General features: G+C 34.6%; 1 protein-coding gene across 1 annotated transcript in view; it reads right to left on the bottom strand.

Annotated features, from left to right (window-relative positions):
- Positions 1–25,419, bottom strand: part of LOC128648152 (bifunctional heparan sulfate N-deacetylase/N-sulfotransferase 3-like) — a 444,424-nt gene extending 419,005 nt beyond the window's left edge. The window contains exon 1 of the mRNA XM_053700810.1: positions 24,439–25,419. Within this exon, the coding sequence (XP_053556785.1) occupies positions 24,439–25,419 (981 nt within the window). The remainder of the gene's footprint in view (positions 1–24,438) is intronic.
- Between the last annotated feature and the right edge of the window lie 915 nt (positions 25,420–26,334).

Below are 26,334 nucleotides of genomic sequence, written 5' to 3'. Positions count from 1 at the left end.
GGGTGTCTAAAATATTAAGTTAGGTAAAAGGATTTAGTAAAAATAGGAGCTGGCTTAAAACATCTAAGTTTACACTTTGTTACAGGCTTTCCATCTATAGCTTATACTTGAGGAGGGACACTGTGAGAGCAGTAATTTTGCTTGAGAGTTTGGTGGTCCAAATGTCTATGTTGCAGCGATGGACAGAATTAGGAGGTCAATGTTATTGGATTGACATACTTGTGTATTATTTCACTGCAAAGGGATAAGTGCTAAATTTTTTGAGTTTACATGGAGTGTTCAAATTATGAAGGCTGCAGATTTTGATAGAGATGACAGAATGGAAAATGTCATGTAGGCTAAAATTAAAGGAGATGATTGCTAAAGAGGAAATTAATCATACGATAAGGAAATTGAGTGCTTTGTTGACTTTATAATAGAGACAACAGTGTTAGTAGTTTTGTGGAAATTGATCTGTATTCTGCTAGATATATGAAAGTGAGCTGTCTGGCAGACCAGAGCCAAAGTTTTGGGTGACATCGATGAATCTAGCCAAATCAATGAAAATACAAGGGTGAGTTGTAGGTATTTTAATGTCATTAACTATTATTAATTTGCAGATATAACACAGGTTGTCAGTGCAAGTACCCTGAGGCACAATAAGAATGTAATAAGCCAATAGATTAGAAATTATTGTTGTTAACTTGCTGTCCAACTTCCTGTGTATTTTCTTTAAAAAAAATAATACAATTGTTTTTAAAAATGGCAAATATCCTATTTTAAGGTAAAATATCTTTAGCTGTAACATATTCCCACTGCCAGAAAATCTTGGAAAAACATGGAAAATATGGCGCTTTGTTTCTTTCCAAATAACAATACAGTAATCTAGAAGATGAAAGATATTTTAGCAGCAGAAAATTGCTACACATTATCTTCCTGCAGCTTCTACTGGATTCAAGGCAAATTAAGGATGAAAGAAATGGATAAAGTCTGAATGAGGAGTGAAAAATACTTTAGCTAGCCTTACCACAAAAATTCATAAAAGGGTGTTAGAGAAGCAATTATGGTAATAGGTTTAACTAAGATGAGCAAACGGTACAACATCAAAAACAAACTAAATTGGTGAATCATCTTAGAATATTGTAATGCATATGACTCTTCTAGATAGCTCTGTGAAGTTAATTGTCAATTTTAGCAGAGAATGTCTTTAAAAAGAGAGGTAATCTCTAAATCTTAATGCAATTTAAACGTTAATATCATTTTGCATATATATATATATATATATATATATATATATATACACACACACAAAATATGTTAATCTTAGAGTTTAAATCTTTAAGTTCCCAATCAAATGTTAAACAGCATGAAAATTCTTTATTATTAAATTTTGATGCATTGTGTTGTATTTCAAAATTTCCATTCTTTCTAATGATTGATTGGAAACATAAAGTTTGCAATTAATGTAACGTTTTGCCATAGGATTTCCCAAGTTTTTTTTTTTTTTTAATATGAAGGTTGTAGCTAGGGACTGTGTGTGCTGCGAGGGTCCTGCGTCTGTGTGTGGTGTCAAAACAAGTGGTCTTTGTGCAATGAAGGTTGTTTTTGTGGCTTTTTTCTCTATTACTGATAGCTTGATAGGAGTGTCTTAAAACCAGAGGCATGAGGTGCAGGTTGACTCTGAGATTGTCAGAGTATGCAACAAGGGATGAGTGTCATGTTTATTAATGCTCTGGGGGTGATATATACTGTATGTAACTGGTTACAATAACCCAGATTTAACAACAAATGGTCAGACAGTGGCATGCAGTGGTTTCTTGTTATATCACATAGTAAACTTCAAGTCAGTCCTAAGACTGCAACTGCACCCTGGGAACATTGTGCTTTTATTCAACACTTAATAACTCTAAAAATTCAAAACCACAAAACTGCAAATTTCAAAGTTATTTGTTCAACCATTCTGAAGTTACAAGGAAACAAAAAACTGTATTTAACTTTGATGAAATGTAATTATTATAATCAATACATTTAAGCTATATTGTTATGTAAGTTTTAAGTATCATGCTTTTTGATTTCCTCACATCTCTCACTGTGGAATATTTTAAATGTCATATTTTACTGCATTTTACTTTGCCTTATATATTTTTTTGTGGAACCCTTAACTGGGACATTTAGTTAGGTTACATGGCCCAATAGACCCTGACACATTATTGATCATGTATTAAAAATGTTCAATTACATTCACACAATTAACTCTTTAATAAATTCAACTAGGAACATGCACACATACTGTAGCTTAAGCTAAATTAAAAACACTAGAACTCTGTAGATTGCATATGGGCAATCAATTGTAATAGCAATAATGAGTATTATCTAACAGCCTAGGTCTTGAATTTATATAGTAAGCTAAGCCCTTACAATCCGAGGGCTGAATTAACTTTTAATCTATGGATTATAAAAGACCAAAGGCTATATTGGTAAGTCACAGCTATTATAAGTTTTTTATACCACAAGAGTCGGCATATTAAAAAGAAACGAGCAGGAGAGACCAAGCTACTCCTTCCGGACCCCTGACAAGCGTTTCACGAACGCTTCCTCAGAGGGGGTGCGGGCCGCTGCTACACAGCGTGCTTTATTGCTGCTTTGTCCCTACCCTAACCGCATGATTGGTTGGAATAATCGGTATTTGGATCATCCGATTGGATGATCAATGTGTCTGTCACCGGAGTTCATTGTTACATCGTAGGTGTGTCAGGGGGGGGGGTTCGTCATCAAATGCATGTAGCCAATCAGGGTAATCCAGGCAGTGACGTTCGTGGGTGTGTTGTGTTACACTTACATTATTGGCTGATCATGTAAACATGTGTTGCCGTGGATTTTGATATTATTAAGATTTAACAGCCTAATGTTAGTTAATTATACAACATTGCACATTGACTGCAAGTACTAAGTGTGGGTTACTGTATTATCTACAATCTATTAGCTACATACGAATACAGGATCCGACATCGCAATCATTGACTGCGTGTTTCTCCCTGTCAAAGAGCATAGGTGGTATAGATTGCCGCATTTGTAAACATTCCTTATATACTACCTCCTAGAGTCATGAATATCCTAAACAATAAAGGACCTAATACATAAATTAAGGATGGTAAATATATGTACCCATTGCTGCAATACAATTGTAAGTTGTATACTACCATCGATTTAAATCTTACAAACAGCAATCTGTTTGCATCTATCAATCCTAAGGGGACACTTTCGTAGCAATATCCCTGATTAAATATATATGCAATCCTGAACTGTTGTCAGTACAATTTACAATGGTTTTTATATATGACAAATGGTTGTTAGTAAGTATATTTTTTCTTGATAATATTCATAATTCTGCCATTACAAATGCTTCTTACTGATCAATCACTAGAGTCAGCACTGTCTCAACTTTTCAAAGTATCTAGTGCAAAAATCTGATCTATTTCTATCATTGTATATTTTTTAAGAGACGTTCATAATTCTGCCACCACAAATGCTTCTTATTGGTTGATCATACAAATCCTCAATATCTCAATCTACCTAAATAATAGAAGACATCGGTTTGATCTCCATACTACAACCTTTGTATATTTATCATAGACACTGTGATTTGAAGGATCAGGTATTTTACTTACTTGATTCATTATCTCAAAAGATAGGGAATTTTATTCTATACACTGTCTTTTAATGTCGTCCAATTATATATATTACAGTGTATGAGGATGATACTCCTCAGAATATTACATTCTGTGTCATTTTGAGAATAATTTTACTCAAAGTATAACATATGATATCCTGAATTTAATACTATTTTGCAACCGCAGTTGCATACGTGGATAGCATATAATTATCCTTTATATTAATAGGTATTTCATGAATAAAGGATTTTGTGTTAGTAATATGTCCCATGCCCATAAATTATTATATTTTGTTAAAGACTAGTGTACATGAATCATTTATTCATTAATCGAGATAACCTAAGTGATACTAAACGAATTTAGGAAATGAAAAATACACCCACATAATTATTGGTGTAATCTAAAATAGTGCAAGAAATAAAAGAGTGCTGAATTAAAAAAAAAGGTGGAAAAAAACAAAATAAGATAAGTGTAATTCTTAAAGAATTTATAATAAAATTAAGTTTAACTGTGATTGAGAATACAATAAATTAAAGCTGCAATATAAGTCAATCTTTCTTGGTTGACTGTTAGGTAATTCTTGGCTAAAAATATATTTACTATGTGATTTCTATTATTGTGATAGGATTGGTAGTTCTATTATTATCTTTAGTGAACAAGAATACTGATAAATAGTTTAGCTATTTAGTGAATGTAAAACACTGCTGTGTGAGTGAATATATAAGTGCAGTTTCTTTAGAAAAGGTACAGTTGAGATATAGTTTGTTATTATCTCAATTTATGGGCTTATTCCATGAAATAAAATAGTAAGAATCTATAATTTTACTATAGATATAAAAAGTAATTGTTGTAGTCATTCATTGCATCTGGTTTCACTTCATTTAGTAGATAAATCCACCTGCATTCCATTTTCGATAAGACTTTTTCAATGTTACCACCCCTAATGCCTAGGGATGCTTTTTGAATTACTGTGCTTGTGAAACGCGCGTCAGGGGTCTGGTAGGAGTAGCTTGGTCTCTCCTGCTCGTTTCTTTTTAATATGCTGGCTCTTGTGGTATAAAAAACTTATAATAGCTGTGATTTACCAATATAGCCTTTGGTCTTTTATAATCCATAAATTAAAAGTTAATTCAGCCCTCGGATTGTAAGGGCTTAGCTTACTATATAAATTCAAGACCTGGGCTGTTAGATAATACTCATTATTGCTATTACAATTGATTGCCCATATGCAATCCACAGAGTTCTAGTGTTTTTAATATAGCTTAAGCTACAGTATGTGTGCATGTTCCTAGTTAAATTTATAAAAGAGTTAATTGTGTGAATGTAATGGAACATTTTTAATATATTTTCTCAAAATATTTTTGCATTTTCAGAGTTAACCCATAAAACAAATTGTGGGACTGCTTCTTTTTCAAACTTTATTGTATCTCTTTTACAATTAGTTTAACTAGTTTTCAGTGGCTATCTCCTATTAGCAGCCCACAACAAGTATTGTCTATAGTAACGTTGTATATGACCTTTGTCAATTTAATATTAATTAGAGACATTACTTGATACTTTGCTTAACTCTTGTTGACACCCCCTAATCTATTTACTTTCTAAAGCGTACACTTTGGGAGGATATACTCAGATTACTTTACTGAGTTTAGCCCTTTTCTAAGGGGGTATATTTAACTTAAAGATATGAATCTCCAAAATGATATGGCAAATCACCACCAAAAGAGATTGCAAGAATTGAATTCTATTTTTAATATTTCAACTAAGGACAATATACAAATGAATGAGGAGGAATTAAATAATGTGTTATGTAAACTCCATCAAACACTACATAAACAATCAACGAGGTGGTGGAACTGGCATTTCTTTGAAAAATATGCCGAAAAAAACATAATCCCCAGGGGGTTGAGAATGAAGGTATTCACAGCTTTTAACCTCAATAATGAAGATCTAGTTAAACAGTGGGAAACAGCATTAACAGAATGCTCCCTTAAACTGATACAAATACAGGGAGTGCAGAATTATTAGGCAAATTAGTATTTTGACCACATCATCCTCTTTATGCATGTTGTCTTACTCCAAGCTGTATAGGCTCGAAAGCCTACTACCAATTAAGCATATTAGGTGATGTGCATCTCTGTAATGAGAAGGGGTGTGGTCTAATGACATCAACACCCTATATCAGGTGTGCATAATTATTAGGCAACTTCCTTTCCTTTGGCAAAATGGGTCAAAAGGAGGACTTGACAGGCTCAGAAAAGTAAAAAATAGTGAGATATCTTGCAGAGGGATGCAGCACTCTTAAAATTGCAAAGCTTCTGAAGCGTGATCATCGATCAATCAAGCGTTTCATTCAAAATAGTCAACAGGGTCGCAAGAAGCGTGTGGAAAAACCAAGGCGCAAAATAACTGCCCATGAACTGAGAAAAGTCAAGCGTGCAGCTGCCAAGATGCCACTTGCCACCAGTTTGGCCATATTTCAGAGCTGCAATATCACTGGAGTGCCCAAAAGCACAAGGTGTGCAATACTCAGAGACATGGCCAAGGTAAGAAAGGCTGAAATACGACCACCACTGAACAAGACACACAAGCTGAAATGTCAAGACTGGGCCAAGAAATATCTCAAGACTGATTTTTCTAAGGTTTTATGGACTGATGAAATGAGAGTGAGTCTTGATGGGCCAGATGGATGGGCCCGTGGCTGGATTGGTAAAGGGCAGAGAGCTCCAGTCCGACTCAGACGCCAGCAAGGTGGAGGTGGAGTACTGGTTTGGGCTGGTATCATCAAAGATGAGCTTGTGGGGCCTTTTCGGGTTGAGGATGGAGTCAAGCTCAACTCCCAGTCCTACTGCCAGTTTCTGGAAGACACCTTCTTCAAGCAGTGGTACAGGAAGAAGTCTGCATCCTTCAAGAAAAACATAATTTTCATGCAGGACAATGCTCCATCACACGCGTCCAAGTACTCCACAGTGTGGCTGGAAAGAAAGGGTATAAAAGAAGAAAATCTAATGACATGGCCTCCTTGTTCACCTGATCTGAACCCCATTGAGAACCTGTGGTCCATCATCAAATGTGAGATTTACAAGGAGGGAAAACAGTACACCTCTCTGAACAGTGTCTGGGAGGCTGTGGTTGCTGCTGCACGCAATGTTGATGGTGAACAGATCAAAACACTGACAGAATCCATGGATGGCAGGCTTTTGAGTGTCCTTGCAAAGAAAGGTGGCTATATTGGTCACTGATTTGTTTTTGTTTTGTTTTTGAATGTCAGAAATGTATATTTGTGAATGTTGAGATGTTATATTGGTTTCACTAGTAAAAATAAATAATTGAAATGGGTATATATTTGTTTTTTGTTAAATTGCCTAATAATTATGCACAGTAATAGTCACCTGGACACACAGATATCCCCCTAAAATAGCTATAACTAAAAACAAACTAAAAACTACTTCCAAAACTATTCAGCTTTGATATTAATGAGTTTTTTGGGTTCATTGAGAACATGGTTGTTGTTCAATAATAAAATTAATCCTTAAAAATACAACTTGCCTAATAATTCTGCACTCCCTGTACTAATTAAACATCACAAACTGGAATTAACAAAACTAGACACAGAAATTGAGGAATACAATGCTCAGTTGTCTCAATTTAATGATAAAATTGATTACAAAACTCAATATGATAAATATCAGAAGGAATTAGACAAACTTGAGCTAGAAATCATAACTACTAAAAAGCAAAAGCTCCAAAGGGATATTGAAGATTTCTCTACCCACAAAGTGTACCATTGGCGTAACAATTCCACATACAGACAGAGAACCAATAGATACTTGGTCCAAAATACAGAAAATAGCGCTGATAGTGAAACAGACTACTCAGACACAGACCTAGATTCTCACAATGAGGAAGGGTACACTGACACTAACATCACTACCATGGGAACAAAACCTAAAAGTTACAGTTCCACACAGTCTCTAACATCCTCTTCTTCCTCCTCTGCTGCGTCTTTTTTGTCCACCACACCGCAAAACACAACCCCACCGGTTATTCATAACAAACATACTCCAACACAGGGGGAACAAATGGAAATTCTCAGGTCCAGTGAGACAATCCACAAGGAGGAGGGAATTAAGTCCCTTCTCCAAGATAAGGATGAACAAATGAGAATAATAAATCTATCTGATCACATTTTGAGTACAACACATAAATCTGTATTATCAAAAGGGTTATCCTTTTGCCCAGTTAATTCTTTAAATAAATTTGAGGTAATCAAGGATATTCATCTATTTTCAAGAAAGATACTACTAAAGAAAATATATGCTTATAATCCCAATAGCCTCAATGCAGAAGATCTAGCCATATCTGATATGTTATGTCAATTATCAGAAGATAGTACAGATACTCAAAATGATAAATCAACTTTCATTCCACAAGTATGGAAATCTAATTTGAAACCTAAGTCTACATATGTTCCCTCTCTATCTATATCACCAGAGATACAGGTGTTCTGTAAAATGGTATGCCAAAAGATAGAACAACTACCTATATACAATGTTAAAAATAACTTAAGTACTACAGAATTCCATGCCTTAAGAGAAATTGAATCATGAGATGACATCTTGATCAAACCATCAGATAAAGGTGGAAATGTGGTCTTATGGCCACGACAGATGTACATAGACGAAGCCTCAAAGCAGTTATCAAATAATCTCTGCTATAAACAACTTATATTCAATCCCCAAAGCTCTTACCCCATACAGTATAATAGAATGATCAAGGAAGCATGGGAGAAGAACATAATCTCCAATTCTGAGAAGAAATATTTAACTAAAGAGAATCCTAAAATTGCCAAACTATACTTTCTACCGAAAGTACATAAAAATCCAGTAGTACCACCGGGCAGACCAATTATGTCAGGAAATGATAACCTAACGGAGAATGCTAGCAAGTTTGTAGATCTGAGGCTAAGAGAGTATTTTACAACTTTACCCTCATATATACGTGACACCATGGAAGTATTACAGATGATACAGAATATCAAACTAACTGATGAGATGTGGTTGGTCACAGCGGATGTAGAATCCCTTTATACAAATATCAGGCATAGTGATGGAATTCAAGCAGTCAAATACTACCTAGCCCCCAATAACTTGGAAAATACAGAACATAATAACTTCATTATCCAATTGTTACACTTCATCCTGACACATAATTTCTTTACATTTAACGATAGATATTACTTGCAGACACAGGGTAACGCAATGGGTACTGCCTGTGCACCAATTTATGCTAATCTTTTCCTTGGATATTGGGAACGTTTCTATGTATTCTCAGATCAATTACAACCATATACTGAACATATACCAATGTGGCTAAGATTTATAGATGATATCTTGTTCATCTGGGAGGGGAGATTAGATGATTTACAATTATTCATGCTCAAGTTGAATGAGAACAAACTAAATATAAAACTAACGTATTTAGCTAGTCAACAGGAGATATGCTTCTTGGATTTAAAGATATTCAAAAACAATGAGGGGCTTATTAACACTACAATCTATAGGAAGGGGACTGAAACTAATGCTCTCTTGCATCAATCTAGTGCTCATTCACCCAGTACACTTAAAGCAATACCTTATGGCGAATTTCTGAGACTCCGTCGCAATTGTATGGACACTGATATTTATATGACTGAAAGTATAAATTTATCTCAGAGATTAATATCACGAGGGTATAGCAAAAAATCGGTGAAAAGAGCTAAATACAAAGCTTTAAAAAAATGCAGAGAAGAATTGCTAGTACCTAAAAATAAAGCCCAGACTGAATCCTGTCCTAGAGTCATCACTACCTATAATCCCCAGATGACACAGAAAACTAAAATTCTTAATGACCACTGGAACATACTTCAGAATGATGAGACCCTTAAATCCATAATTGGAGATAGAGTCTCTTTGGGATACAAAAGACCAAATAATCTAAGGGATAAGTTGGTATCTAGCCATTTCCTAAGATCTGCAAAGAAAAAAGATAAGGACCCAGGCATGTATCCTTGTGGTACATGTTCAGCCTGCAAATTTGTGTGGAAAACAAAAACTCTAACTGACAAAACAGGTAAAATATACAAATTACCATTTCACTTCTCATGTACAACAATAGGAGTGGTCTATGTACTCTTCTGTTCATGCAAAAAGGCATATGTAGGTATGACGACAAGAGAGGTCAAAACATGCATTCTTGAACATATCTACAATATAAAAAATGCCCAAAGAGATCTAAATAATGGCAAAAAAATAACCTGTCGCCAAACATTTCCTATCACACCATAAGGGTTCCTTCAAAGACTTAAAATACACAGTAATTCAAAAAGCATCCCGAGGCATTAGGGGTGGTAACATTGAAAATGTCTCATTGAAAATGGAATGCAGGTGTATTTATCTACTAAATGCAGTGAAACCAGATGGAATGAATGACTACAACAATTACTTTGTATATACATAGTAAAATTATAGATTCTTACTATTTTATTTCATGGAATAAGCCCATAAATTGAGATAATAACAAACTATATCTCAACTGTACTTTATTTATCAAAGAGTAATAACCTTTTCTAAAGAAACTGCACTTATATATTCACTCACACAGCAGTGTTATACATTCACTAAATAGCTAAACTATTTATCAGTATTCTTGTTCACTAAAGATAATAATAGCACTACCAATCCTATCACAATAATAGGAATCACATAGTAAATATATTTTTAGCACATCAAGTCACCAAGAATTACCTAACAGTCAACCAAGATAGATTGACTTATATTGCAGCTTTAATTTATTGTATTCTCAATCACAGTTAAACTTCATTTTATTATAAATTCTTTAAGAATTACGCTTATCTTATTTTGTTTTTTTCCACCCTTTTTTTAATTCAGCACTCCTTTATTTCTTGCACTATTTTAGATTACACCAATAATTATGTGGGTGTATTTTTCATTTCCTAAATTCGTTTAGTATCTCGATTAATGAATAAATGATTCATGTACACTAGTCTTTAACAAAATATAATAATTTATGGGCATGGTACATATTACTAACACAAAATCCTTTATTCATGAAATACCTATTAATATAAAGGATAATTATAAGCTATCCACGTATGCAACTGCGGTTGCAAAATAGTATTAAATTCAGGATATCATATGTTATACTTTGAGTAAAATTATTCTCAATATGACACAGAATGTAATATTCTGAGGAGTATCATCCTCATACACTGTAATATATATAATTGGACGACATTAAAAGACAGTGTATAGAATAAAATTCCCTATCTTTTGAGATAATGAATCAAGTAAGTAAATACCTGATCCTTCAAATCACAGTGTCTATGATAAATATACAAAGGTTGTAGTATGGAGATCAAACCGATGTCTTGTATTATTTAGGTAGATTGAGACATTGAGGATTTGTATGATCAATATAAGAAGCATTTGCGGTGGCAGAATTATGAACGTCTCTTAAAAAATATACAATGCTAGAAATAGATCAGATTTTTGCACTAGATACTTTGGAAAGTTGAGACAGTGATGACTCTAGTGATTGATCAGTAAGAAGCATTTGTAATAGCAGAATTATGAATACCATCAAGAAAAAATATACTTACTAACAACCATTTGTCATATATAAAAACCATCGTACATTGTACTGACAACAGTTCAGGATTGCATATATATTTAATCAGGGATATTGCTATGAAAGTGTCCCCTTAGGATTGATAGATGCAAACAGATTGCTGTTTCTAAGATTTAAATCGATGGTAGTATACAACTTACGATTGTATTGCAGCAATGGGTACATATATTTACCATCCTTAATTTATGTATTAGGTCCTTTATTGCTCAGGATATTCATGACTCTAGGAGGTAGTATATAAGGACTGTTTACAAATGCGGCAATCTATACCACCTATGCTCTTTGACAGGGAGAAACACGCAGTCAATGATTGCGATGTTGGATCCTGGATTCGTATGTAGCTAATAGATCGTAGATAATACAGTAACCCACACTTAGTACTTGCAGTCGATGTGCAATGGTGTATAATTAACTAACATTAGGCTGTTAAATCTGAATAATATCAAAATCCACGGCAACACATGTTTACATGATCAGCCAATAATGTAAGTGTAACACAACACACCCACGAACGTCACTGCCTGGATTAACCTGATTGGCTACATGCATTTGATGACGAACCCCCCCCCCCCCCGACACACCTACGATGTAACAATGAACTCCGGTGTCAGACAAATTGATCATCCAATTGGATGATCCAAATACCGATTATTCCAACCAATCATGTGGTTAGGGTGGGGACAAAGCAGAAATAAAGCACACTGTGTAGCAGCGGCCCGCACCCCCTCTGAGGAAGTGTTCATGAAACGTGCATCAGGGGTCTGGTAGGAGTAGCTTGATCTCTCCTGCTCGTTTCTTTTTAATATGCTGACTCTTGTGGTATAAAAACTTATAATAGCTGTGACTTACCAATTTAGCCTTTGGTCTTTTATAATCCATAGATTAAAAGTTAATTCAGCCCTCGGATTGTAAGGGCTTAGCTTACTATATAAATTCAAGACCTAGGCTGTTAGATAATACTCATTATTGCTATTACAATTGATTGCCCATTACCAATCCACAGAGTTCTAGTGTTTTTAATTTAGCTTAAGCTACAGTATGTGTGCATGTTCCTAGTTGAATTTATTAAAGAGTTAATTGTGTGAATGTAATGGAACATTTTTAATATATTTTTTCAAAATATTTTTGCATTTTCAGAGTTAACCCATATAACAAATTGTGGGACTGCTTCTTTTTCAAACTTTATTGTATCTCTTTTACAATTAGTTTAACTAGTTGTCAGTGGCTATCTCCTATTAGGAGCCCACAACAAGTATTGTCTATAGCAGAGCTTTCCAAACTTTTCATGTTGGTGACACACTTTTTAGACCTACATCATTTTGCGACACATTAATTCAGTTATACTAGCAAACAGGAGGTTAAACTAACTTGTATTAAGAGATACAGACACATACATAAATTATATAACATTTATTTACAAGTAACAGTATGTATGTGCAAGAATTAAAAAAAAGTTTAATAACACAATAGCTACTTAATATTTTAATGGGATGTATGAGGTTGATGGGATGAACACAGTTTCTGAATATTTGGTGGAATAATAAAGACACCAGCATTTCATTATCAAGCAGCTGTTCCACTCCCTGACTTCACATGCAGTCACGAGTCGATTGAGGAGACTACACCTGCAGTCAGGAGCCAATGTGCCATCAAAGCCGCCAGTGGGAATAGTTTCAGTTCCTGCTGAGCTGCGCCAATAGGTTAAGATATTTGTGACCCACTAGGTATCAATCATGTGCCAACCATGTGATACGCATAGCAGGCAGGCGGAAAGTTGGAAACCAAAAAAAAAAAAAATTTAAAAATTTAAATTAAAAAAAATTTGGGCTGAAGCAGGGACACACCTACACACTCCCGCCGACACACTAAAGTGTCACGACACACAGTTTGGAAAGCACTGGTCTATAGTAACGTTGTATATGACCTTTGTCAATTTAATATTAATTAGAGACATTACTTGATACTTTGTTTAACTCTTGTTGACACCCCCTAATCTATTTACTTTCTAAAACATTATTGATCATACCACACTCTCTATCAAATTTCACTAATAAAAACCTACCTGAGCAGACTAACCACCTATTCAAGCTCAAGCCATCCTCTTGTTTTGTAAGTCCTCCCAAAGTACAAGTACAAAAAGATATTAAAGTGAATGTAGATTTTGATGGTAAAGTAACCGTTTTTTAAAATTTTTATTAAAAACAGGGGCACTTTAATTCATCAAAATTTACATTTCACTTGTGTTGTGAAAAAAAACTTACCTTTTAATCTTCACAGCAGCTCCAGCTTCCTCCGGTCGTTGCAAGCCATTTCTGATGTCTGAAATGATGGATATGTCATCCTCCAATCATGGCTTCCCCCCGGGGGGATTCAGTGACTGATTCAAAGCCATGATTGGAGGAAGCCGGATTCCTCATTTTAGACCCAGGAAGAGGCTTTGTGATGGGTAGAGGAAGCTGGAGCTGCTGTCAAGATTAAAAGGTAAGTTTTTTTCACAACAGGGGCGAAATGTAAATTTTGATGAATTAAAGTCCCCCTGTTTTTAATCGAATTTTTAAAAACCGGGCACTTTAGCATCAAAATTTACATTCACTTTAAGGCCTCTATTTATCAAGCTGTCAACCGCAAATACGCTGGAATTCCGCAGCGTATTTTTGGCGAGCCTGATTCGCCATAGTTATCAAACCCTACACACCAGCAAAAGTAGAATATAGTGACGTAACATATGATCCGCCGGACTCAGTCCGACACAGATCGATGCTTACGTTACTATAGATGTTTCAAACGCAAGTTCAGCACTATCTTACTACTTTTGCTAGTTATCAAAAAACTAGAAGGTACACTCAGCACTATTCTGGCCCAGTGTACCTGGTTTTCAATGCCATAGGAATCAATGGGAGTCTGACAGCAGCGAAAGCTCATGTTCGCTGCTGCCCGATATCCCATTAATTACTATGGGAAATGTCTACACCTAACACCCTAACATGTACCCTGAGTCTAAACACCCCTAATCTGCCACCCTACACCACCGCCACATACATAATGTTATTAACCCCTAATTTGCCCCCCCCTACACCGCCGCCACCTACATAATGTTATTAACCCCTAATCTGCCCCCCTACACCGCCGCCAACTACATTATACTTATTAACCCCTAAACCGCCGCTCCCGGACCCCACCACAAATAAATAACGTTTTTAACCCCTAAACCACCGCTCCCAGACCCCGCCGCCACCTACATTATATTTATTAACCCCTAATCTGACCCCCCCCTACACCGCCGCCACCTACATTAAATTTATTAACCCCTAAACCTAAGTCTAACCCCTAACTTAAATACAATTTAAATAAATCTAAATAAATATTCCAATCATTAAATAAATTATTCCTATTTAAAAAGAAATACTTACCTATAAAATAAACCCTAAGCTAGCTACAATATAACTAATAGTTACATTGTAGCTAGCTTAGGGTTTATTTTTATTTTACAGGCAAGTTTGTATTTATTTTAACTAGGTACAATAGTTATTAAATAGTTATTAACTATTTAATATCTACCTAGCTAAAATAAATACAAAAGTACCTGTAAAATAAAACCTAACCTAAGTTACAATTACACCTAACACTACACTATCATTAAATTAATTACCAAAATTAACTACAATTAATTACAATTAAATAAAATTAACTAAAGTACAAAAAAAACAAACACTAAATTACAGAAAAAAATAAAATAATTACAATAATTTTAAACTAATTACACCTAATAATAAAATAAAAAGCCCCTAAAATAATAAAAATCCCTACCCTACACTACATTACAAATAGCCCTTAAAAGGGCCTTTTACGGGGCATTGCCCCAAAGTAATCAGCTCTTTTACCTGTAAAAAAAAAATACAATACCCCCCCAACATTACAACCCACCACCCACACACCCAACCCTACTCTAAAACCCACCCAATCCTCCCTTAATAAAACCTAACACTAACCCTTTAAAGATCACCCTACCTTGAGATGTCTTCACCCAACCGGGCAGAAGTGGTCCTCCAGACGGCCAGAAGTCTTCATCCTATCCGGGCAGAAGAGGCCCTCCAGACAGACAGAAGTCTTCATCCAGGCGGGATCTTCTATCTTCACCCATCCGGAGCGGAGCGGGTCCATCTTCAAGACATCCGACGCGGAACATCCTTCCAGGCCAACAACTACCCGATGAATGAATATTCCTTTAAGTGAAGTCATCCAAGATGGCATCCCTTGAATTCCGATTGGCTGATAGAATTCTATCAGCCAATCGGAATTAAGGTAGGAAAAATCCTATTGGCTGATGCAATCAGCCAACAGGATTGAGCTTGCATTCTATTGGCTGTTCCAATCAGCCAATAGAATGCGAGCTCAATCCTATTGGCTGATTGAATAAGCCAATAGGATTGAACTTCAATCCTATTGGCTGATTGCATCAGCCAATAGGATTTTTCCTACCTTAATTCCGATCAGCTGATAGAATTCTATCAGCCAATCAGAATTCAAGGGACGCCATCTTGGATGACGTCACTTAAAGGAATATTCATTTGTCGATGCTCCGCATTGGATGTCTTGAAGATGGACCCGCTCCACTCCGGATGGATGAAGATAGAAGATGCCGCCTGGATGAAGACTTCTGCCCGTCTGAAGGTCCTCTTCTGCCGGGATAGGATGAAGACTTCTGGTCGTCTGGAGGACCACTTCTGCCCGGTTGGGTGAAGACGTCTCAAGGTAGGGTGATCTTCAAGGGGTTAATGTTAGGCTTTATTAAGGGGGGATTGGGTGCGTTTTAGAGTAGGGTTGGGTGTGTGGGTGGTGGGTTGCAATGTTGGGGGGTATTGTATTTTTTTTTACAGGTAAAAGAGCTGATTACTTTCGGGCAATGCCCCGCAAAAGGCCCTTTTAGGGGCTATTTGTAATTTAGTGTAGGGTAGGGATTTTTATTATTTTTGGGGTCTTTTTAATTTTATTAGGGGGATTAGAGTAGGTGTAATTAGTTTAAAATTCTTGTAATTATTTTATTATTTTCTGTAATTTAGTGTTTGTTTTCTTGTACTTTATTTAATTTTATTTAATTGTATTTAATTGTAGTTAGTTTAGGTAATTAATTTAATGATAGTGTAGTGTTAGGTGTAATTGTAAATTAGGTTTTATTTTACAGATAAATTTGTATTTATTTTAGCTAGGAAGTTATTAAATAGTTAATAACTATTTAATATCTATGCTACCTAGTTAAAATAAATACAAAGTTGCCTGTAAAATAAAAATAAATCCTAAAATAGCTACAATGTAACCATTAGTTATATTGTAGCTATCTTAGGGTTTATTTTATAGGTAAGTATTTATTTTTAAATAGGAATCATTTATTTAATGCTAGGAATATTTATTTAGATTAATTTAAATTATATTTAAGTTAGGGGGTGTTAGGGTTAGGGTTAGATTTAGGATTAGGGGTTAAAATTAATATAGTGGCGGCGTTGTGGGGGGCAGATTAGGGGTTAATAAATATAATGTAGGTGGCGGTGGGCTCCAGGAGCTGCGGTTTAGGGGTTAATTAATTTATTTAGGTGCGGCAAGTTCCGGGAGCGGCGGTATATTGGGTAAAACAGTATAGTATAGTGTGGGTGCTTAGTGACAGTATACCAAGAAAGCTGCGAATAAGCCGAAGAGCAGTGAGATTGATGACTGTTAGTTAACAACAGTCCACTGCTCATCGCACCGTACTTTGTGCGCGGCTTTTTGACAGCTTTCTTGATAATTTTGGAGAACGTATTCAGGTCAGCGGCAGCGATGTTAGGTGATCTTAGGCAAGTGTATTGGTGCCGTTGAATGCAAGAAAGTCGACGGCTTGATAACTAGAGGCCAAAGAGACATTTCATTTTTATATTATTTATTTATTTATTTATTTTGAAAAATATATGTTAATGTGCTGAAAAGAAAATACTTTTTGGTTTTATGCTTATGGGACGTATATATCTTTCCACCAAGAATCCTGTAGTAGTTGTACTTCTTTTTGCAAGTGAGCTATTTGTCACAAAGGATTAATTGTGCATAAACACATATTTCTGATTAGATTAAAAAATCAGTTTAACTTTAGCGTAACCATTTTAGACTCTTTCATATGAATTATTTAATTATTTAGTTTAAGATTTCAGCATATAGCACTTGACTAGACAGCACTAACACTAGCCAATATATTCACTGGAAACACAATCTCTATCACTGTTCACTCACCCACTGTTCTGATCGGCTACCTAAAGATAAACCCTTTTCAAAGGAAGTGTTTTCTCTGTTCTAATCTTTTCTCTCTGTGTTGTTTGTGTTTGATTTATACTTAGGCACCAATCTCATGTGGTCAAGCCTTAAATGCAACCAACAAGATCTAAAGATACCATCTTTTGAAGAGATTCCAGAAGCTGCCCACAGGCTATACAACAAAAACATTGTTATTTCTTGTTCATAATACTGTTGGTTATTTTTTAACGATTGATATAAATATATTTTAACTGATAAAATATGTTGCCTTTCTTATCAATATTAAACCCCAAAAATGTCTTTCATGATTCAGATAGAGAATACAATTTTTAAAAAGTTTCCAATTTACTTCTACTATCAAATTTATTTCATTCTCATGTTATTCTTTGTTGAAAAGATACCTAGGTAGGTAGCGTTCACATGCCTGAAGCCCTACATGACAGGAAATAGTGCTGCCATCTAGTGCTCCTGCTAATATATAACATTGTTGCAAAACTGCTGCTATATAGTGCTGCAGACACATGCACACTCTTGAGCTTACATTTTCCTTTTCAAATAAGAATGACAAGAAAACGAAGAAAATATGATAATAGAAATAAATTAGAAAGTTGTTTAAAATTTGATGTACTATCAAAATCATGAAAGAAAAAAAAATTGGTTTTATGTCCCTTTAAGTGCATTTTGAATTGAAAAATGTATAATTTCTTTGAAGAATATCTCTTCAGCACATACTCTAATCAAATTAAACAATGTGATATGATGGCATTTAGAACTCTAAACACCGTAGCTCAGGTATCAATACATTTTCTACCTTATAATGTAATCAAGACAACCCAAATACAATTAAATAAGAGCCAATAACACTTATTGATTTGTTTTGCTAACCTATCAAAAATTAATAAAATAAATATTCAGTCCCTATTCTCATTTATTACCCGTGATGAAGCTGCATTTGCAATGAAATATGCAAACTATTACAAAATCCCAGTAAATTTAATACTTAAAGCCCAATGATTTTTAGAGCCCAATGATTTTAAACTTTCCGCTGAGATCATCTAAAATGATCCACCAGCACTTTGAGATCTCTCACAGGTTTTTAGGAAGGCACATTTTGCTATACTTCTCTGGGGGGTATTCCCTGCATATATGAATGTGAAGGATGAGACAATTCCAGTGCAATATGGCACTGCACGACATGAGAGAGTTGTTACATTTACACATTGGGGGATATTTATCAAAGCGTCAATCTCAGTGCATGCCGCCGTCAATACGCTCGCCAGACGATGGCCTTATTTATTAAAAGAAATGTCAAAAACACGCACGTCAAGAGAGGTATGGGGGTAGCATTATCAAATAAAGAGAGAAATATAAATTGTTGTAAATGAAAAGGGTATCTTGTATTTATGATATGCATTATGTTATATGTTGATTTATTTAAATTTTTAAGTTTTTTTTTGTACATATTGTTTTGTATTAATCTGTTTATTTGCACATTTTATATAAATGTTTAATTACAATAGTATGGATGGTAATGAATTAACCTAAGACATTGCAGTAATGGTTCTTATGTATGTTCCTAATTTTTCTCATGTATGCATATGGGGAAACTTTTATCATTAGAAACAAATCATGTTGTCATAGTAAACCCTTAACAATTAAGTAATTACCAGCACATGGAGTGGGAAGGTGTAGTAGGGGTTAATATAATTTAAAAGGCATTAGCTTCCAATAGTCCAACAGATGCTTGAGGAAACAGCCTGTTGGCTGAGAAACGCGTTGTAACTGTTTTTTAACATTTGTTTTTATGTACTGGGGTAATACTGTTTTTTATCCCTTGAAATTTTAACAATTGGTCAATAAATTGTTATTTTTTTATGGAAGCTTAAGCCTGTTTATAGGAACCACTGGTCATCAACATCTTGCTGCAATATCAGTGTAGCTGGGTCACTGTGATTCCCCAGCTTGTCTCAATCAGCACATAGGTGCTGCTTTCTTTGTGAGTATATCATTTTCACATTGACAAATTGTGCCATTTATCTTGCAATAATGCACTAGGAGGGGCTCCTTTTTCTGTGCTTTCTTCTTGTAGATTGTTTGGATACAGTAGATTTCATCATCCTGTAACAGGATCAGTGTAGCTGGGTCACTGTGATTCCCCAGCTTGTCTCAATCAGCACATAGGTGCTGCTTCTTTTGTGAGTATACAATCTTCACCTTCTCTATCTGTGCCATTTTTCTTGGATTATTGCACTAGGAGGCGCCCTCTTTTTTGTGATTTTTTTCACAGATCGTTGGTTGTCTTTTGTTTGTTATAAGAGGAGCTGCCCCCCAAGTTGGATTACTTAAACCACCAATTACATTGGATATTCTAAACAGGATTCCATAGAAGATTCCAGGACTTCATTGAATATTTACTTAAGCTATCTTGCTTAGGTCAAGGAATCAGTTAAGATTTTATTTGTAAGAGTCATATGTTTGCATATCACTCACTATTTGTTCTATACCAAATATTGTCAATTTATATAATTTTCTAATAATACACAATGTAACAAATGGCACTTACAAGTTCTGATGAGTGATCAATGACACAAGTATCAAGCAATTTGATTCATTAGTTATAGTCTAAAATGTATATTTGAATCAGATTGGCTGATGTCATAAATCATGTGATTATGCATATTCCAATCAAAAGTGGATGATAAATTCACTAGTGTGTGGGTTGTTAAGGAGTTTGTATAATTGATGCGAAAAGTTTTGCATCACATTTGGGGCAAAGTAGAGAGTGGGACTTGTATTACATGGCTTAAACATGGTGCAAATAGATTTTTTCCAAAAAAATAAAAAGGAAGTTAGCTATATTATGTTGTGTATTTATTTCATTTTTTTATCTCTATATTTATTAGTGCAACAAGTTTGGGGCAAAACTTTGCAATACATTTGGGGAAATAATATTGTCCCCTTGCTTTGTAATGAGAGTCAAAGTTGTATCATAATCCATAAGTAGTAGTATATTTTTCATTTGTATCCCTATATCTACTAGTGGACCAAATGTGGAGCAATAATATTGTTTGCTTTACCAAGGGTATACAATTTTAATAAAGTTTCTAATTTACTTTTATTATGTAATATACTTCATTCTTTAGCAGCATCAAACATAAGCTTTCTGTGTTTTCTGACTCCCATTGATTTCTATGGCATCCGTGGCCTCAAGGGTGGCAGTTTGAAAACTAGGTACGCTGTAGGGCTGCAACAACTAACCGGTAAGGTTGATCATAAAAATAGTTGTCAACAAATCTCATTATCAATTAGGTGGTCAGCGATTAGTTGGTCAGTTGCACAGCACCAGCTGCTTTAATCTAATAATCTATTGCAACTAAGATTGTGCAAAAAAATTGAATTTATTTATTTTTTTAATATTTTTTTCTATCCGATTAATCGGACAATAATCATCCGATTAATCAGATAGAAAAAAAAAAATAATAAATAAAAATGATTGCACAATACCATGTGCAGGAGTTCATCGAATTGAAGCAGCTGGTGCTGTGCAATTAACCAACTAATCGCTGACCACCTAATTGATAATGACATTCTTTGACAACTATTTTTATGATCAATCTTACTGATTAGTTGTTGCAGCCCTAGTACGCTGTGTTGGAATAGAAGCAAGCATAACTGTTAAATGTTTGATAAATTGAGAAAAGGGTCAAATAGAGTCAAATGTGAATTTGAAACATCTGTAATGACGCAAGCATCGATCTGCATCAGATTAAGATCATGGGAGCGTGTATTTCTTCACACATTTCAACATTTGATGATCTTGATGCTTTGATAACTTTGGCGGATTAATCTCGCGACAAATACGACGCAGGATTCAAGCGTATTTTCAGTTGACGCTTTGATAAATATCCCCCTTTGTGCTTGTATTTTATATCACTTTAGACTTCAGATAGTGTTCTTTAAGTTTTATTACATTTAAAGTTTGCACTTTGTATTTTGTATTTTAAAGCATTTAGATTCTGATTACAGCATTATTATTATGCTTTGAAAGTTTTTGTGCAACTTTAACAAATTAGGGTCATACTCTGTATATTTCCATGTATCTTTTACAAATTACATTTTACTTTATATTTTCTCTATGTAAAATAAAACTGACAGTTTCATAAAGTGGGAGGGACAGGGGAGTTATTTGGATTGAACAAGGGAGGGACAGGGAATGTCTGAATCTCTCTTTCAACTCTAAGCATTTTACACCAGCAGGTCTCAGTGATTTATCTTGCCAACTGTATGCAGGGGAAGTATGCTCAAAATTCACAATACACTTAATTAATGAAGAGAAAAGTAATGTATACTAAATTAGAGGCAAATGCAAGTAGTGAAAACATTGCAGTTTAAATTGAACATGCTGCAAACTAAGAATTTTGTATCAGTGTCAAGTGCTCCACTGTTAACTCCACAATCCCCTGTGAGATTTTGTATCCCAGAAAATGTCATTACTTTTTATGGAAGTCAGCTCTCATCTTTTTGGTACTTCCAGGTTTTATCTTTTTTCTTAAAGAGGTTTGATCGTTGCATGTTTATGTTTTTGCAATACATTTTATTCTGCAGAGGTCACAATTTCATATCTTCTATAAGGGAGAAAGGTGGAGTATTGGAAAGGAGAGTATTGTATTACCTATGGCATAAACATGCCTACCTACATTTCCCTGAGGCTTTCTGGAATGCTGGGGGACTTGTAGGCAATGGCCCACCGTCATTTTGTCAGTAGAATGCACCAGGAGGATGGGGTCACAGGTGGGCAGTAGGTGTGCATAAATGCTGCATTATGTCCCCTTAGTCAACACTTTTACAAAATAATTTGGGAATGCAACCACAGTGCTCCATTTCGAAGAGTAGGAGTGACTAAGGTGTTAACTTTATGCATAGTAATTTAAAGAAGTAAACTTTCCATCTTCTTTACGTACAAAAATCATCATTATAAGTGTTAAATATACCTTGTTTAATAGAGACGTGCTGTACACGGACTATTTAGTACTAATAATACACATATTAATGCTAAATTCATGCTAAATTCAGGGTTGAATATAGTTACCACCTCTTCATATTAAACATAAATATTAGGTTTGGTGGTGAAAGTGTGTGTGGTGGGGTAAAATACTCAATGAACGCTCCTACAATTATTTATTTCAAATTCACAAAATCATGTATTTTAAAATAAAAATAAAAAAATAAACTGATTCACAATGAAAAAGCCATAAAGCATGCTTTACGGGTTACATTTTGACATCTGGACATAAAACCCAAAATATCTCATGATTCAGATCATTTTAAACAACTTTCTAATGTACTTCTATCAAATTTTCTTCATTCTCTCTGTATAATTTGTTGAAAATCAGGGATGTAAGTTTAAGAGTGTGTTTGTGTCTGGAGCAATATATGGCAGCAGCTTTGCAAGAATATTAGCCATTTGCAAAAGCACTAGATGGCAGCATCATTTACTGCTATTTAGTGCTACAGACACCTACTTGGGCATCTCTTCAACAAAGAACAAAAATTTGATAATAGAAGAAAAATAAGTAAAATTGTATGCTCTGTCTAAATCACAATTTTTTTTTTTTTTGGGGGGGGGTTATCCCTTTAAGGGAGGAAAACAGGGGAATCAGAGGTTTCTTGCTAAGGAGGTATTTCAAAAATGCATTCATCTATGTACAAAATCAAAACAATCAAATTTAAAGTGCATTACACACCTGTGCATACACACACACAAAAACACAGACACAAAAACACACATATACTGTAAAAACAAAACAGAATTATTCATTTCATAGTTTTAAGGGACAGGAATCATTTTTGAGGTCCCCAAAGAAACCAACACTTCTCAAACACAAAAAAGCAAAATATTTTGGTTAACACCAACATATCTAGAGGTTTTATTTTGCATCTCTGATATGTGCTTGCAGCTAAAAAAAATCAACTTTAGGCTGCTGTATAAATAGAAACTAATGCAAAATAAAGAGCTTTAGGTAAGATTTCTGATTAAATGGATTAAAAAAATGATTTTCCAGCAAGATGGGATTGATTTTCAAGGTTAAGAGATACAGAATTCTGAGATTCTTCTCCAAAGAGCATATATTGAAGAAGTATGAGCAACATGTGTGCTTGTCAATATTGTGGTTTTATAGTGTTAATTATGTCTAGAAGCAATCTTAACCTGAGATGCCTGCAATAAAGTTGTATACAAAGCATTTAAAAAAAGGGTTAAAGCTCAGATCAAATAAAAAACTGACCCACAGCAGCTTTACTCAAAATTTCTTGTAACCAACAAATATACTGTGGAAATGTACTGTACAGCACTGGAGGCAACATCATATTAAACAATTTAACTGAAATGCTTGAAAGCTTTTCCTAATTTTTTTTTCCTCTGTGAAATGCAATATTTATTTAATTGCCCATAAACTATCTGTAATGTTTATGCAGTTCTTCGTTATGTCAGAGTATACTACGTTTTTGAACAAATGAAAATCCCATTTTTACGTGAGTAGCTGATATATTTATATAACTGTGATGCTGATTTTTGTCTTATTCTTTTCTGAAGCTTTATCATTAATTACACAAGACCATATTTTACCAATAATATTTCATAAGTATGCACACCTTCAGCAATTTTTGGATAAAAAAACAAAATGAATAGGGTCAAGGCTGCATGATAAATTATGTAATTTTTCACTGCTCACAAATGTGCTGAAAAGTCAAATCAATTAATAATAAATCAGTTTACATCTTATTATTTTCATCATGTTTTTTTTTATCCACATGTGCTATAACTTACCTTTACATCATTCGTATTCATTCGTGTTCCCTCCTTTCCTACAAAAATATCATCTATGTCCACAAGAATGTACCTTTTCAGGGACAAAGTTAGCTTCTTCTTTGATAGGAAAGATATAGCATCTACAAAAACTAGCTTGTGCAGCCAAAAGTTCAAATTGTTGCCAAAGAAGACTCTTTGAATTCCATCATGAAGACCCAAATCATAAATAACTGTGGCAAAAATTGATATTTTTGATAGCTTAAGTGGGGTGCCAACTGGCATTTTCAATTTTGTAAAAATCACTGGTTGGTACATTGAGTGATTAACCTCAAATACTGTACATTCATTCCCCAATAAAGGTCCTTTTCCTGCATCTGAGGCTTTTACTATATGAAGTATGGGTGTGTAAGGATTAATACAACAATTTTTGACACCCATATTATTATGAACCATGAATGGGAATCCTTTCAGGTGGAAACTCTGCATATTGTTTTCATTGCCTTTAATAAATCCAATTATCCCAACACCATACTGAAGACAGTATTTATCCATAAGCTCTTTATTCCACGTGTCCATGCTCACATACTTCAGAAAGTTTTCATATATAATTAGTGCATATTTTCCTGTATAATTTTCTGTGAGAGGAGGAAGATCGCCTTTTACAGGTGCAATTTCAGCATGATACTTAATTCTGCTGGATTCAAGAATACTAATAATGTCTTGGCCAAGTTGAGAGTATTGGCTCTCTATAAGTACTAAGATACTGGCATCTGTGTTTAATGAAACAGAAGGTTTTCCATTTCTTTGTTCTAATAGGTTATATGGCAAAGATCCAATAACTGAACATTCTATTTCTGTTGATGCTTCTGATAGTTCATTGTCCTGTTTATAGCCAGTGTACAAGTAATAGGCTGAGATAACAATGCTTACCATGCAAAAGGTGGCAAGCAAGAGAATTGTTCTCTGAAAATGTCTGTGAAGTTTCATGGTATAACTCATAGTGGTCAGACGGTTACTAGGCAGATTTGGAGCTCTCTTTATCTAACCATCCAGTCAAGCCGGGCAGTTTATGTAACCATTGCAGCACATCTGTTGCTTTCCAAAATGTTTCAAAGAAAGTTATATCTAAAAGAGAAAAGAACAGTTTAATTTATGTCACAAATGTATTTTATATTTTGTGAATAGCTTCATTTTGGGGGAAAAACAATTAGCATTTGACTAATGAAACATTGCATTTTGATGCTTAAGGTGCATTAATGTAATAATGACAGAATATAATATCACATCATATAATGTCAGTATATATCAGGTCAGGAAGTAAAAATATTTAAAAGCTTTTAAACTGTAATTGTCTTAGCATTGAAAAGCTTTGTTTACTTTTCTCATCCCCTTTGATGTGGCCATTTAGGAATATATATAAATTAGTCCCCGCACTATTCAAGCAATTTCTGTAAAAAAATACAGAATGCTCTCCAGTCTCCAGGGGGCAGAGAAAAACATTTGGGGCCAGATTACAAGTTAAGTGCAAAATATTGTTTTTGCAAAATAAATTATTTGCGCTCAACTTAGTAAAACCAGTGCTGGTATTACAAGATAGGTGCAATAGAATTCGCATTGCATGAAAGCTTTGTGCTCACAAGGGTTCGCTTCCATAGGCTCCAATGGGAGAATCATTCTCATGTCATCAGTCATGGCATGAGAACTAGCGCAGCGAAGAGGGTAACATTTATATATATAGAACACACAGTTCCCATAGACCGATGTGTAAAGGCACTTTTCAGTGCCATTTTATTTCTAACCCCCCACACCAGCCACTATTAATCCCTAAAAACTGCTTAGTGCAGTTTTCTTTTTGTTTTTTAAAATGCTCATATTTTTTATTTTTTTAAAGGCACTGCACAATTATTTTTGGGG

This window comes from Bombina bombina, chromosome 2, assembly GCF_027579735.1.
Source record: "Bombina bombina isolate aBomBom1 chromosome 2, aBomBom1.pri, whole genome shotgun sequence".
Taxonomy (NCBI): Eukaryota; Metazoa; Chordata; class Amphibia; order Anura; family Bombinatoridae; genus Bombina; species Bombina bombina.
This window is presented reverse-complemented; position numbering and strand designations above follow the sequence as displayed.